The sequence below is a fragment of the Corapipo altera genome, unplaced genomic scaffold, assembly GCF_003945725.1.
Source record: "Corapipo altera isolate COAL_440 unplaced genomic scaffold, ASM394572v1 180, whole genome shotgun sequence".
Lineage (NCBI taxonomy): Eukaryota > Metazoa > Chordata > Aves > Passeriformes > Pipridae > Corapipo > Corapipo altera.
Genome location: NW_020884915.1, coordinates 6,503,415 through 6,520,246, shown reverse-complemented (window position 1 = coordinate 6,520,246; position 16,832 = coordinate 6,503,415). Strand labels below are relative to the sequence as shown.

Sequence of the window (16,832 nt, the reverse complement as noted above, 5' to 3'; positions counted from 1 at the left end):
TTTGTGATTTCCTGATAACCAGTATTATATACAAACCAAGCAGGTTTTGGTTTGCTTTTCCAAAATACTTCTTAAACCTCCTTGAAATAAAAATAATAAATAATAGTAACAAAAATAAATAATGATTTTCAAATAATCCTGAGACACTTGCTTTTAGAAAAAAATAAATCCTGTAACTGCTGCTGAACCTCTTCTACATTTTCTGTATCATCAGCTGAGAAACATGTGGAAGATTTACTCATTAAAAGAATGAAGATTAGTACATCAGAGTAATTAGTGACAGAGCATGCATACAGGCAGCTAGAAGGAAGGATGGGCTGGGTGAAGGGCTATTCAGCAGCTCTGCCTGCAGCTCACCCGCCCAGCATTGATGTTCCCCACAATTTACTGCTCAGTAACTTTACCAACCACAATTCATTAGGATGGACTTGGTAATTAGGACCCAACCCAGAGCTCCCCAAAGCCAGGGCAGAGCCTCCCACTAAGTTTCCGGGCAGAGCCCCATCACTGCTGAGAGCGTCACACCCACACCACACACAGGGAGGAGTTGGGTTGGGTCAAGGGTTTTTTGGGGGGGGAGGAAGAGTTGTTGTGGTTTGTTTGGGGTTTTTTCCTTCCCCTTTGCTTTATCTCCAGCCTGGTCCCACAGACTGACTGTCCTGTGGTTACAGTGTGCTCCTGGGATCCACCTTCCAGCTGAATTCCCTCAGACAAGAACCCAGCTCACAGCCCCAGGACTGTTCCATCCCTCACACCAAGGCTGAGCTAAGTGGGGTTAACTGGGAGATCCAAGTGCAGAGCAAACACCTCCCCACAGCACAACACTGACCTGGGACACACCTTAATAACAACACACTGCCTCATTTGCTTGCAGAAATGGGATCCATCCAAAAGAGCTTAATAGCATGTAGAGTGAATAAAAACCAACTCAGTGTCTAAATTCCCTGTCCATGCTTTCTGCATACTGAATTCATTACCCAGCCTCATGTATTTTGTGCCCACAGATTCAAGCAATTCTTTCTTACAGTATTACTAGTTCAAAAAAATTAAAAATGGGACTCTCTTCGACAAATTCTCCACAGATAAAAGGTAAACTCAAACTGTAAACTTTTTAAATATGCACATTTTGTATTAGTTTCTACTTCAAAAGAAAATAATTGTACAAGATAAATTTGAAAGAAAGTAAACTAAGTCTAAAAGGTTTGCACAGAACATAATAATGGAACACATAAAAATCAAGAGCTTCTAACTCAACTTATTGCACTCTAGATACTATTCCATAATAGCTGTCTTATAGAAAAGGTCAAAACGTTTACTTTTTTCTTTTTGAAAATAAAATAATATCTATTTGTTTTATCAAAAGTTTATGTTTACATAAAAGTCAAGAACTAGTAAAAGAGACGCTCATACAAAGAGGGAAACAAATGACTAGAGTCCTTCTGAATGGGCACTGTGATGAGCTTTTTAATTACAAAATAAAGAAAAAGAAGTCCATCATGATTACCATTAAAGATTTATATTTATCAAGATTTGCTGCATTCAAGAACTTCAAAAGATTTCACTGCTTGTATCTAGCATCTGCCTGAATACAGTGTTTCATTTTAAAAAAATTAAATGCTATGTAGTTTTAATTGTTATTTAAATTATTTCTCTTTAAAGGAGCTTATTTAAACGGAAGTTTAACTTCTGACAAACCAAGCTACAACCTAACCTTCCTCTAATCCAGAGAAAGCCTTTATTAAATAACTAATATTCCAGGACTGCCTGTAAACATGTTATTGCAGACACTAGGAACTGACTTGACTCACAGAAGACACTTAAGAAGATAATTCATTGAAGTCTGTGTGAGCTTCTAACAACCAAATCTTTTCTACAGCAGTTCCAGTTCAGTCCATTTATCTAATTCACATCCACCATTAGTTTTGTTAAGAAAATTACTCCAAGGTTAAATCAGGAGTGCATGCATTCTAACCTATGAATAAAACTGAGTTCAGATACAGTAAGATCACCCTGTTCCAAAATCTTAAAGAACAAGATAACAAGAAACAACTTTTTATTTCTTTTTAAGAAACTACTCCCATGTCATTAATTAAGAAATTAATACACAGGAGAAGGAAAATTTGTTAGAACATGGTTTCCATTTAAAACAGTGATTTATTTTCCAATCTTAAGATTCCAGTTTGGAGCATTTTAATTTTAAATGCATTTTCTACCAAATTTAAGTCCTTAAATAGAAATCAATCATTACCTTGAAAAAACAAGGACATTAATATACAATATACAACAAAAAAAAAATGCAAATGAATAAAAGTTAATTATTTAACTTCTTAAACATTTATCTGTTGTGAACAGCATACATGAGGGTGTGTGGACAGAGAGACAGAGAGACAGACAGTGTATCTTCCTCACTAGTAAACAAAGGCCAGAAAGAAATCTAACTGTGGGTTACACTTTTTTTTTTTTCCTTAAGGACAACAAGTAAAGTGTTGATAGACAAACAAAGATTAAAATGGATTATTTAAATCAAAGTTTCTTATCAGCCCTGGTGACTTAATTCATTCTGCTCAACCCCTACACTGCTGCCTTGTGCAAGGAATTCCATGCACAGAAAGCCAAACGAATTCAAGAGAGGGAGGTGGCCATGTGGATGTCCCCAATTAGAAATAAAATGGTATTTAATTCTTGTACTCTAACATATAGAACCTAAATACTCTTTTTTCCCCTCACATAGTGACATCCACAGGATTTGTTTTCACTACTCACATTTTCTTCACTCTCTTATTTATTTCATTTCACCCTTCCCTTGGATTTGAAATTTTTCCCTCTAAAAGCCTGACTTAGGGCAATGCAATAATTAGCAGTAAGTGTTCAGTGAAAGCAGAAGACTTTCAGGAAGAATCCATTCTGAAGCACAAACAAGGTCTTCAAAGATGCAAGTACCCAAGATCATTCACAGTACATATAAAATAAATAGTAATAAAAACAGTAATAAATAGTAATAAAAAGTCACTTCAAAATGAAGAAAATGATATAAAAGTTTATAACTTTTACTCAGAAACAGACAAGCAATGATAGAAAGGTATGTGAAGCACAGAGATGGCGTTCCTCAACACTTCACATTTTCATTTATATCACATGTTCAAGATGTCAGACTGAAGCACAGCAAAAGCCTACCTTGAGGATGGCAACATGCTTGTGGGCTTGAAGTTCGTCACAAAGGGATTAGTTGGCTCATAATCAAAACTCTCCTGATGAGCTTCAGCGACCACCCCGGGTGATTTCAGGTCAGTGGAACTGTCTGATCCCCCATTGCTGAGTTTATCTGACCTCTTGCCATCTTTTTTTCCAGTCACTCTTTCAAAAAGACTAACTTTCTCCTTTTTCTTAAGTTCTTTCCTGATTTCCCCGGGTTTGGAGAACAGACTTATGTTCTGATCCCACGTTGCTGGGCTCTCTTCAAACGGGTTCTTCTGTCTTGGCAGTGTGGCAAATTTTTGGGGTAACGAAGCACTCACATTGGTAAATGGGTCATTTTGTGCTTCAAGTGCAGCTTCATCAACCGTGCTGCCAAGCTGGTTCATTTTAGAAGTATCAACACTTAATGTCCTTCTGTGTGGAGATTTTAGACTCCCTGCAAACAATCTGTCATTAGTATATTATCAATAGACACAGTGTCACAGTTTATGACATGCAGAAAACCCAGTTTAGCTCAGATCTAGAAGCTCTGCAATGGAGTGTCAGTTCAAAATTCTGATGAGTAACTAAGCTATTTAAAAAAAAAAATAAATTAACAGCTTGACTTTGTGGTTCAGAAATGTTTATAGATAGATACTACAGGAAATTTTTGTCTCCTGTGTGAGAACTAAGTTCTCCAGAGAAGACAGCTATGACTAGTGTGCCACTCCAGAAAGAGACAGTAGTCTATTGCTGCATAATAACTTTGAACACAGCAAAGTATTTTCAGTTCTTTGTATAAATCATGTTTAAAAACTGGTGATAGTTTTCAGCTTTTTAATTAAACTTATTTCTCACAAGGTGCTATTTTGCCTACAGTCCCAGAATGCAATGCTTCACTACAATATACTCTCAAATGAGAACATAAGAAAAAAAAGCTAAATTATCATATATTTTCACAAAATAAGTCATTTCTTATGCTCAGAAATAGGAATGATGAGCTACCACCAACTAAAGGAAGTAAAAAAAAAAATAGGTCAGCAATATTTATTTACTTTTTGGCCTTGTATTGCTTCATGAACTGAAGAAACAGATTTTGAATGCCCTAATCGCAGGGAACTGTGCTTGTAATGGCCATGAGTTTTACTCACCCCCTTCATCCACGGAGCCAAAGGACTCCAGCTGGCGCCTGAAGAGGTGGGAGTAGCCAACGGGGCCGGATTTCACCTTCTCGGAGGAGACGTGCGGGCCCGTCAGATCCGACATCGAGTGAGCCGAGGACAACCTCTGAGGTCCCAAAAGGAAAGGTTTTTTTGGTTTGGATTTCATCTGTACTTCCCCACTGCAAACCTCTGTGTTTGCATCAGGTATGTGAGTACTTGGGATGATTGCAGAGGATGTGTCCGAAAACGTCCCATCGTTTTTGCGACCCTTCATTTTGTCTTTTAGTTTAGCAAAAGGGGATTTGGTTTTGTCCCTCATTGACAAATCAAACATACTTGCTGTCATGTTATTCCTCATAAACTGAATATTGACCTTTATTTCTCCTCTGTCTTTAGTTCTCTTCCCTTGTCTGGACTCTAGGGGAAACCACCTTAAAGGAGAAAAAGAGCAAATTCAGTTGTGTTTCCTGGAGGTTACTCATTAAACTCTGGTTAGTGGGTTAATGCATCTGGTCAGTACAATCTGAAAAATGAAAACCCAAATCCTGTATCAAAGATTCAATTATTCCTGTACTGAAAAGCTTCTTTGTTTATATTCGTTTTTGCAACAGAAAATAACTAAGCAAGTAGGGAGCTCTTCCCAGTGTTCACCTGCTTTGAAAACCAACACCAACCCTGGAAGCTTACTAAACTTCATCAAAGCTAATGGGCTCACATCTGCTTGTGAAGGACAATTTGTACCTCATGTGAATGATAAATACAGCTACGTTTTATTTTGCTATTTAAAAGAACACTTGATAGTTTTCAAGTGTTCTATATTTATCAGTGATGTATATTAATGTACATTAATATAACGTATATTAATGTGGCAACTACCTCATCTGGTAACCTGTTCTCCTTTGGTTTTGCTCAGGTTTACACACTAGCAAACATTTTCCCCTCTACCCCTTCCTTCTGACCACTGGTTCAGATTTATGTCAACTGCACGAGCAAAGAGATGTCTGAGACCTCTGAACAGCCAACTACCATTTCAGTTCTGCAACTGCATCCCCGGGGATGCTGACAGCAACTCCAGGAGCAGGAGGTGCAGAGCTGTGAGCACCGAGGTGCATCTACAGCCACCCTCTCTTTTGCAGGTCACCGGCAGGATTAACTTCAGAAATATTTCCACAGGCTTTGGAACCGCGATGTAAATCCCCACTCCTTGAAAAGAGATCAAAGGTGTGATCATCTGCTTCAAAAAGCCAAGTGTGCTTCCTTGCCAGGTCCAACTAAAGCTTTATCATTATCCAAGTGTCTTATTCATCCCCTATTGTGCTCCATTGTCCCATGGAAGCATCTGCAGAATTCTGGCTCAATCTTCCCTCCACAGCTTCGCCCAAATGAATGACCCAGATGATCCCTTCTCCACAACCATCACCAACAGCCCCTCCCTATTTCAAAAGGGGCACGAAGGCATATTTCAGATCCAGCAGCTCCAAAGGAACACTCTAAACCCACTGCCAGCAGAACTGTATGCACACAGATTAACAGAGCAGCTCATCACCACGAGGAAGTAACTTCTGAATTGGAGACCAAGAAATTAAATTGCCTATCGGCACAGATGCAAAACTGATTGCACAGTTATTCATACATTATTCAGTCCTGTCAAATATAGAAAACAAGGTCAGGAAAGGAGAAAAATAACCCTCCATTTCCTTTCAGATTTCATAAATATTTTTAAAGGTGACAGCTGAAATCAAATTTTCAGGCAGAGATACTGTTATTTGAGAAAATACTTCTAAAAATGACACACTAAAGAAATAACATGAGGATAGGGAGTATTAAGCCTTTTTTTGTTGCTTTGTGATGTCCACAAGATTTTATATTTCATGCTGAACCAGAATAATTAAGATATATCAGACCTCCTCTGTCCTGGCACTGAACACCATGAACCCAGACCAGCAGACCCAGAAGTTCAAACCAGTAGGAGGATAATTAAACCTTTAGGAAGAAAGTTTTTCTTCTGTTGTGAGGTAACTTCATTTATGTATTTTAAATGAAATGCAAAACCTGAAATATGTGTCTGAAGAAGATGGATCGTTTTTCCTTTTAGTTAATAACGTTTCACTTCTTTGGTAACTGATTCCAGAAACACTCTAAGTCATCTATAGACCCGTTACAGAAAACACACACAACAGAACCACAAGTAAGTTTTTTTGTGCTATATAATGCTGCAAAAATGGGAAGACAAGACAGCCTACTTTCTTTAAAACTCTCCTTTAAAAGAAAATCTGTTCACATTTTTTCTTAAAAAAATAAAAAAAAAAATACACAGCCATAATGGGCAAACCCTTGCTCCGAGAGATCCCGTCTGTGCAGAGAAAAGCTCAAACCCAAAATCACCCTGAAACTGAGAAAGTGCTCCCATGATTCCTTAGACAGACACTAAATATACACATAACTACAAATAAGGCTCATGAGTGTTTCAAGAGACGTAATAGGCAGAGAGGACCTCACTTTTTGACATTTAAATTTAATGGCTTGGCCTACATTGTAACAAAACATTCCCTTATTCCCTCTTCCCCTCTCCTCACGGGTCTTAAACATTAATACTGTATCTCTGATAAAACTGCTGAATTTTCATATGTTCCTACTTAGGAACTACCAAAACTTTAAACTGGTGCATGACACTTGTTAACTTGTTTTAGAACAATATCAAGACACAAATTCTTAAGTTTTTGCTGTGTGGAAGAAAGTATCTTATTTTAAAAATTAATTTAACTCAATTATTGGCATTCTTATCATCAATCACCAAACACTCTGTGCCACTGCCAGTACCTGCTAACAGCAATACCTCCACTTAATATTTTGAAATTCACCTCTTCTTCAGCACTAAAAATAAGTTCAGCTGGGAGAACAAAGGAACTCTCCTTACCCAGGGAAGACACCAGAAGGGCACCCGGGACTGAGCCTCGTACCTGCTGGGACCAGGTTCAACACTGCTGCTGACTCCAACAGAATTCAATCACAAACCCTTTTACTCCAGCAAAATTCCTCTGGACTTCAGTGGAATTTCTATTAGAATAATGATTGCTGGATCAAATCATTGTATAAAAGACAGATATTTAATTTTCATAGGCATTTCAAGGAGGTTTCTTTGTTACCTTGGAGAGTTTATCTTGTTTTAGTTCTAATGAAGGTTCCATATGCTTCAGCTCATAACAAGACAATATGAGAAGCAGACTCGAATCGTGATTTCCTTCAAATTCAAAGGTAACTAATTACTTTTTTAAACAGATGAGAACAAATGCATTTGTGTGGAGCTGCACGTGAAGGAGCAACTGAGCCTGTAAATGTTTCTTATTAGAATCTGTTTTGACAACACATGGGCGTGAGCAACAAACAGAAAAAGCAGCACTGTGTGTAACAGAAAAAAGAACTGGAAAATGAAGTCCGCTGCTTGCAGATAACAACATTTCGGTCCTGAAATACCAAATTCCACTATACCACTGCCAATTTAAGAAATTGTAATGTATTATAAAAGCCAATAAAACTTGCTATTTTGGTTTTGTTTACAGTACTTTTAGCCACAATAAATGCTCCATTTGTCAGGCTGCCACGAGCTGATTCTATAGAAAGTCTGTACAAAGTAGGAAAATAGCCAATAACACACATGAACAAAACAGGGTGGCTTTTACGAGAGCAGATGCCCTTTTATTTAATAACCAAATATTACATCCAGTCTTGCAGACAGTCTTTATTTAAACAGACCTTGTACAAAGTCTGGCAAATTTTCCCAACTTCAAAGGAAGCCCTGTTGCCTTCTGAACCACATTCATACTTCTTGCTCTCACCTTCCAATGTTCTGTAGGGCAATGTCCTCCATACACCCTCTAATTTCGGATTTTTCCCTATGGCTTCCATCAGAACAACCCTTGCTTCTTTCTCTCATCTGTTTTTGAGTGTGCTGATGGGCTTTGCCTGCCTTGCACGGGGTTCTGAGCATTTTTACTTTTACATAATTGCCACTCTGTATGCTGACAATTTTTGAACATGCAAAGAGATGATCAACATTCAAGGCTGAATAGGAAAAATCCTGCTGACCAGGCAGTCCTGAAAAGCTAAACTTTTAACTGAAGAAACATGGCTACTTTCTAACCATGATAAAATCCCCTGGGTTTGGCCATATCTACAATCAGGGGTGGAAAAAGCAAACTCCCTTTTTTTCTAGCAAAGACAATAACCATCTTCTGCATACCATAAAGTAAATTGTGCAGTATTAGCAGCAATGAACCCTTTACCTCAGTAAAGACAGGCAGGAAAAGTGAAGGGGAAAACTGAAATAAGCTACTATAAATGAGCAAGTTACAAAATTCTGGCCTGCCTATTCCATTTAAATAGCTAGTGATCTACAAATGTACTGACATTTCCGACACATTTGCTTCAACTGTTTTTTTGCCTCCCCCTTTTTAATATAATTTGTCCCCCAAATCTGCCATGGAATTTGACAGTTCCAAGTCACATCCCTCTCTTTCCTTTGAAGAAGCATCACTCAGCCTATTCTACTCACCATGTAACAGGGACCAGCACAGGCTGACAGTGTGGGTAAGAAAAACAGTAACAGCATGGGTAAGAAAAACCACTACATAATTTCAATTACATTTTAATTATATAGTTTAACTGCCTCCAAAATCACTGGGTAACTTGTCTACCAATTTCAACAGGAATCATAAGTCTTCCAGCCAGAACATTCAACCTGTGCATGACAGATGATCTCCTGACTCCGTCTTCTTGCCAGTGCCAAAGCTGGAAAGTATTGGAGGAATTTTCTCACTCATTTCCCTGCTTTTCAAATACACTACTCTCCCTTCACTCTACTCAATAATTATCTTTTGAGCTGATGTAGTTTTGTTTTGCTGGAAGCATTAGTTTGCACCCAAAGAATTTTGCAAAGTCTTTATTTTAAATTCACAAATTATTGAAGGAATATTTCAAAAAGCCCCACAGCATCTACAAGGCTTCTAACCTTGATTTTACACGTAAAAATCAGCATCCTGACCTAAACACCTTTCATCTGCTACACAGGAACGAGGGGAATTTTTTATACCAGCAAATAGTTCTAAACCCATAAAAGATCATCAGAATGCCAGTGACAGAACATGTCCATTACTGTCACAGGCAAGAAGTACTTCTCCATCTAAGATGACTACTATCAACCCAGACACACTGAAGAAACTTGCTTCAGAAAACCCCACTAACACAAATGTCCACAGCTAATTGATAAAAAAACAACACCCACAGCCCACAGCTGACATTTTCATTAGCAGCATATGCACTTTGAAAAATGCAGAAGTATGTTTTGTGATAAATCATTCTGATACCACACTGAGAGACAGCCCCAAAAGTCAGCAAGTAGGAAAATTAAGGCAAGGGGCTGAGCACAGACATCGTGCATGAGGGGAAATTAAGAAGAAAACAGATTATTTATTAAAATAAGTGATGACACTCACAAAGATGAATACTATTACTTTCTGGAAGCCAACTGAAATGACACATTCAAAGTAAGAGTTTAAAATAAATATTACAGAGTGATATTGTAACACCACAAAACATATGGGAACTGACAGACATCACAACACCCTCACTATGGAGTCAGCCAACATCGACTGCAATCACAGTAATGAAAGTGGTCTTAGTTTACTTCTGATTTTGGCTAAAGGCTATATGCAAATATTTTTATTTTAGAAACAAAATAACTGCAGGTATGAGAGTTAAGGCCAGTTATTGCAGTGTGTGTGTGCACAGACAATGGGGAAGCATTTCAATCCAGATGGCACTTAGACTCTGACTCAGAACTATGACTTACTCAGAGGATGTGCATGCATTTGCTGTCAAAATGTAAATGCTGGGAATATTACCAGATAATTTGAAAATATCGCTATAATTCCATAAAGCTACAACTGGGCAGAAGTTTTTCTTTTCTCCCATAACCATTTTCTCTTCTGTTCATCATACTAACCTTCCTTCATTTTTTTTTACATTTACTGATTGGTGCCACAAAACTACTCCTATGGAATCTCCAGGCTCCTCTTTATTTCTGTGCCTTTAACAAATTTCTCAGTCACTACTTTTCCCACTTTGGACTCAACCACAACATTTTGACATTTTTCTGTTACAGCCTGCTAATTCCACTGCTCCTGAGCTTAATCACTTAAAACGCATTTTTCTGGTTTGACCTAAATTTAAGACTAAAAATTAGTACATAATAGTGTGCTATGTTTTGTAGAAATATTATTAACATACTAACAATTTACCAGTTGTTTGCTTGTTCATAATTCAAGCTGTATTTGAAGCCACCTACTCCAGTGCCTCTTCTTGCCCACGCTGCTACAGGTGAGAGAGAGGACAGAGAAGAGGCAGCTGGAGATGGAACCTGTTCATATCCAAGCAGGAGGCTGCCAGGAAAGAATTCACATTAATCTGGAGGAAGACACACCATGTGCACATCTTCCAGGAAGCTCAGCAGCACTGAGGAGTAAGTGCCTATAACACAGGGCAGTGACTGTGGTCAGTCATTAGTTCTTTCCATTTGCTTGCTGAGAAGCTGGTTCTGACTATTTTTTATGATCAACGTAAGTAGAGAAGTCTCTTAGATGAGGCCAAGATTCCTTCACTGTGCTCAAATAAGCATTGTTTTTAACAAGAGTGCTGCAATTTGTGAGTGTGTGTGTAGGGGGGTGTTGTTGAGGTATTACAGATGCCGGGGAGAAGAGGAATTAAATCACAAATAAAAGATGTCTCCTCCGACATTTCCATAAGAAATAGTAACTCTGCATCTCCTGCCTCCTCAAATTTATAACATTCCAGACAAGAGCTGCATCTTAAATCAGCTGAACATACAATAAAATTAGCTGTCCAGGAAAGCTAATAAAGGAATGGACAATAAACAGAGTGGAATTAGTAACGAGGATGAAGCAAAAGCTGATGAAATAAGTAACATCATGGTGAAAGCTAACAGAAATTTGTTCTTCTCTTGCTGTGTTCTTTTAGCCCACAGGTGAAAAAAAGCTAAGCACAGCCATTATGAAAAACGACTGGAAAATACTTCAATAAATTAAGACATGTCATAAATGAGTATTTTTTTATTCCACGGTAATTCAAAAATTTGTTTTGATGCTCTGCAGTCAGATTATCAGCAGCATTAAGGCAGCTATGAATTATAACTGCACTGAAATTACTACAAAAAAGCACACATGCTTTAAACCAGCACATTTGTTGCTCATAATTTACATTTCAAATGCAAGAGTAGAAGAGGTATATTTATTCTGCAAGAGCAGACCACAAAACCTGTCATGTATTTCTCAGGATGAATTAAAAAACTCACACGATGCCACTGCAAGAAATAAAAGTCATGTCAGAAATGTAACATTCAAAAACTTATGCTAAACACCCTTCCAGTCAAGCAGCATCTCCCAAGCTTTCTGAACTGCTGACAAACCTCACTAAAATCTCTCCACATCTGCAGCCTAGTTTTCAGCTCTGAGAAAAGAGCAGAAGTAGGAAGCCCCTGTCCAATTACAAATTCACAAACTTGCACAGGGTGATGGGCATCTTTGCACTGAGACAGCAAGAACATGACCTGGGATCCTGCAGATGCTTTGGATGAAGCCTCTGGAACAGACCTAGTCAGGGACCATCTGAGCTGCATCTGGATCTCACTGTTCCAGGAATACTTATTTTTAATACTTCCCAAAATTGCCCGTTTCAGCAAGGAAAAGGACACTGCACTGTGGTGCACACAAAACTTGCACTAGGAGTTGTAGTAAATAGAGGCCTTTGTTTCATTAGCTCTTGAGCCAGAGCAAGTTTATTAGAACACAAGATGTGCAAATCCTATCATGAGGCCTCTGCCTGAAAACTTTAATGCAGCGAGTATGTTTCTTAAGATGTGACGAATAACAAAAAAAAGCTATATGGGCAAAAAAAAAAGGATTATTTTCCCCTAACATAATGTTCCTGAATCCGCAGTGACTTTTGAAATTTATTTCTTCCAAATTATAAAATATTAAATCAAAAAAATATACAAAAAGCCAAATGTCACACACTCCATGGTCTTCCTAGGAATTTGAAATCAGCTGGTAGCCTTCACTTCTCATACCTCCTTACTAAAAAAGCACTAGGGAATTGCTGACAGGGTTCAGCATTGTGCAGAATATTAAATATCTTTTTTGCAATACCCTGGTGACTCTTGAGTCTGTCTCCTACAGCACCATATGTACAGCTGTGTTGGAAAGAGGAAGCTATTAAATATATTAAAAAGTAGAAATATTACCAATAGACACTTCATCAAATAACTGGATCTCATTCATCCCCAAACAAAGCAAGAAATGTTAAGGTTACATCAACATAAGAAAATAACTCTGGATTTAATAACAGCACAAGCCTGTTGAACATATTTGAAAGTAAAAACATTGCTTAATAAAACAGATTAGTGTTTCTGAAACAATGAATATAGCTTTCAACCCTCAGAAAACTTCAGTAACAAAGGCTCTGGACTTGGTCGGGAAAGGCACTGGGTGTCTCAGTTCCCACACCACAGTCACAGCTAGGAGGCCTTCAGGTCCAAATATATTACCCTCAGTTTACTGCCAACACAGGACTAGGAATATTTTGTATCAAAAAGGATTTAATAAAAGGAAAACAAAAAAGAGTGCTTTGTTTGAGATCACATTTGCAAATATATTCTCGTAAGTCTGCCCTCCTGCACACACGTCCCTGCACCCACATCTCCACGCAGCGCTTACAGGGGACAGCCACAGCACGAGCACACAGCCGTGAAAGCCTCCAAAACATCCACGCACTTCAGGACTCAGAGTTATTTTTTTTTCAAAAGGACATTTCAGAAAGGACATTCTTGAGGTTTCTAAGCACCTAAAGACACCAACGGGAAAACAGGACTTTCGGTGGCTCCTTCCTCCTAAGAATTTAAATGGGCACTAAGCGAGTACGCGCTGCCAAAAACCCCACCAGCCGCACTTTTACACTTACAGAAGACTTTTACAAGTACGGCTGCTCGGCTCTAGAAGCCTAACACCCATCAACTTTTAATAAGATTTGCAATCTTAAATGCCCAAGTAACTCCTGAAGAAAGGACTCAGGCTGTTTGTAAAAATCCCCCCCAGGCCCCACGTTGCACAGCCCAGCTCGAGGAACGCGTGGGTGTCCCGGGGAGCCCTGGGGATCCCAGCTCTGGGAGAACTGCTGCACCTTCCCATAGCAGGAGCTCCTCTATCACACTTAGAGAAAGGAATGAAAAAATAAAGAACACCTAGGAAGCCCTGCATAACTTCATATATGAGTAGTGCAGAGATCTGAATGTTTTGTTTAACTATCACAAGGACTATGTTAATGACCCCACTCAAAAATTTCTGGAATAATTTTGTAAGTCTCCAATACTACTTTCGCCAAAATCGGTGCAAGAGCCTATGGTTCTTTTTCTAGGTTTTGTTACTCACAGTAACACATGAATAATTACATATTTTCCTCCAATTTCTGAATATATATTTCTACCTATATTTATAGCCTTTACATTTAGTAGCATTCCTTCCTCATTCTTTCCCCTTTTATTCTGCAGAGCACCTAGCTGTTGCAACTAAGGCAGTCACCTACTGACTTGCAAGATAATTACAACTAATGACTAAAGAATTTTTAAGATGCATGTCTAAAGAGCACTGAAACTTCTTGAATCAAGTATAAATAGAAATTAAGACCCTAAGGCTACAGGCGTTACCACGTATTGCATCAAGATAACTGGTTTGTCCCTAAAGTGATAAGCAATTAAAAAGCATAATACTCCAGACAATGAAGTCACAAGATATTCAGCACGGGCCTCTTCTTTCCTATTACGTGGTTTGTGAACATCCTGTTTTGCTAAATATGTAGTTTACAAATGCAAACAAACAAACACCAGGGCAAAGACAGCTTTGACTTGTCTTTGGTGCTCCTTCAACCTCAGCCACTGCACAGAAGCAGGACCAGGTTTTGAGGTGGTTTCTGCAGAAACAATTGTCTGATGAACAAGACCTGGCTGGCGTTGCTGCATGGATTTCCACCTCTCCATCTTCCTGGAAGTTCACACCCCAGTACAGTCAGTGACAGACAAGTGATGCCAACCTTTTAGTCACTTTGATGCCAAGTCCAGCACCTCACCGTAGACCCAGCACTGTTATGAATACCAGGCTTTAACAGCTGAGAGTTTTCTACAGAGCCTTTCTGCTCTACTGAAGATACACTGGAGGAGGAAAAGCACCTGGAGCAGGAAGTTCTTAACCCCAGCAGAAAGATCTGTCAGTGTTCATACACCGCTGCCTACACAGAGCTCACTTGGAGGTCTCCACGTCTTCCTAGACAACTTCTGTGGGACAAGCACAACTAAAACAAACCCAAACCATGCAGTCCCAGCCATGCCTGCAGGACACTCATACCTACAGTTTATTCCCATAGACTTTGGAGGATAAATTACACAGGTACCAGACATCTTTGTGTGACTATGTCCTAACTAGGAATTATAACAACTTTCCTATTTAGTTGAAAAACCTAGAGAATTAGAAAAGTTTACAGTTCAGCTTAACTGCTGTGATGCTTTTTTTTTAATTTTTTTTTTTTTTTTTGCATTCCAGTGCCTGGCAAAGAGCAATTTCATTTGACAAAGGCTTATGTAGGTACTGATGGAAGCTACCACAACAGCTGATATTTCTTTTCAGTCTTCTCTGTTGAGGCCTGCTGTACAGTGCAGCCTACACAATCACGGCCTAAGATTAATCAGGATCAGCAAAGCACTGTGCTGTTGTGGTGAGCCTTCATTAAGTCACAGTTCATTGACCACTAAAACATAAATATAAAATATTTATAAAGACGCTTGGTTGCAGCAACTGAAAGAAAACAATTTTAAAGAGAACAACACAAGGCTTTGAGGACATCTGAGTCTCATGCATGGCCCAAACTGAGGTAGGAGTTGAATGGGGATATGGCCCTGTGCAGAATAAAGAAATATCCTTAGAAAAACAGACTGTGATGAGTTCACATTACACACAAGAATTTGTCAAAAAAGCTAATGTTATTGACACTCCCTCCCTGTGCAGGGTAACCACTGTGATTACAGTAAACTTCTCTGGAAGAGGTCAGGCCATAATGACATAACTGTGTACGCTAAGGAGTTTGACCACAGCACTGAAGAGAGAACTGTTCTGATTTAATTTCAAAGTACGTTGATGGTCAGGCTATTTCCCACCCTCCCCAAGTGCAACCGTACAAGGCACACAAATTACAACGAAAGAAAGCCAACCATCACTTACTCTGTTTTCCGCCTTTGCTTGTCTTCAAATATATCATTCAGGCTTATGGCCACCTGTCCCAAAAACCTGTCCAGCCCCACCAGCGACCTGTGCATGACAATCAGGTACAGGATGTATTTTTCTGGATTCTCCTGCATGAGTAATCCAGGGAGCTCGAAGGAGGCCTCTTCCTTCCAGACGGGATCCAGGGTCTTCTCTGCCACCGAGGTGGAGTACTTCTCCTTGCCCAGCTGGATGATGGTGTAGGCATCGTTGCTGCCATTTTTACCTTTTGGCTTCAGACCTTTGGCTTGAAGGACCGTAACTTGCACGTGAGTTGGGAACCACTTCTGGGCTTGCTCTGCCAGCATCATCGCTGAAGATCGCGGCAGCAACAACAAACAGAGCCCGTCAGCCCCGGAGCGGCCGCCTAAGGGCACTTAGGGCGGGGACACCTGTCAGGGGCTCTGCCGGCGCTCCCCTAGCGCTGCTGGCCGCGGCTGTCCCTGCCCAGCCCGCGGGTGCCCCCCTTGCCCCGCAGCCCCAGGCGCGGCCCCATGGCCGGGGTTCCCCCGCAGCCGCTCCGGGCCCGCTCCGGGCCTCGCCCTGCCCGCCGCTGCCTCTGCCGCCGGCCCGCGCCGCCCCCAGGGCATCCCCCGGGCGCGGCCGCTCCGCCGCGGGGCCGGCGGCCGCTGTCCCTGCCCGTCGGGGCCGGCGGGGGGCTCGCCGCCGGGCTGCCCTCCCTCCCGTCCCTCCCTCCGTCCGTCCGTCCGTCCGTCCGTCCGTCCGTGCTCAGCCGCTCGCCGCGCTGCCCCCCCGCCGCCGCCCGGCCTGCCGGGCCGGCTCCGCCGCTTCCGCCTTCCCCATGCTGCGGGCGGCGGTCAGAGGGCAGAGGGCAGGGTTCGCCCCCTCCTCCGCTTCCCTCCCCTCCTTCTCCTCCCGCCGCGCCCCGGGCACCGAGCACCGCCCGCGGGCCGGGCCGGGCTCCCCCGGCCGGAGGCAGCGCGGGGCTCCCGGGGCCCCTCCCGGCTCACAGCCCCGGCCCGGTAATTAATGCATCGCTATTTCTGTCTCTGGAGCGGGCAGAGATCCCTGCAGGAGCTGCCGAGCGGAGGGAGCCTGAATGAAGACATCTATTTTGGTTATTATCTAATAGCAGCGGCTCGGGGGCGGCCATGGA

At 40.8% G+C, this 16,832-nt stretch overlaps 1 protein-coding gene across 1 annotated transcript in view; it reads right to left on the bottom strand.

The window, feature by feature from the left end:
• Nucleotides 1-16,187, bottom strand: part of RAB11FIP2 (RAB11 family interacting protein 2) — a 33,493-nt gene extending 17,306 nt beyond the window's left edge. Inside the window, exons 1-3 of the mRNA XM_027655253.1 lie at nucleotides 15,674-16,187; nucleotides 4,326-4,768; nucleotides 3,175-3,631 (exon numbers count right to left, since the gene is read on the bottom strand). Of these exons, the coding sequence (XP_027511054.1) occupies nucleotides 3,175-3,631; nucleotides 4,326-4,768; nucleotides 15,674-16,026 (1,253 nt within the window). The 5' untranslated portion in view covers nucleotides 16,027-16,187. The remainder of the gene's footprint in view (nucleotides 1-3,174; nucleotides 3,632-4,325; nucleotides 4,769-15,673) is intronic.
• Nucleotides 16,188-16,832: the final 645 nt, after the last annotated feature.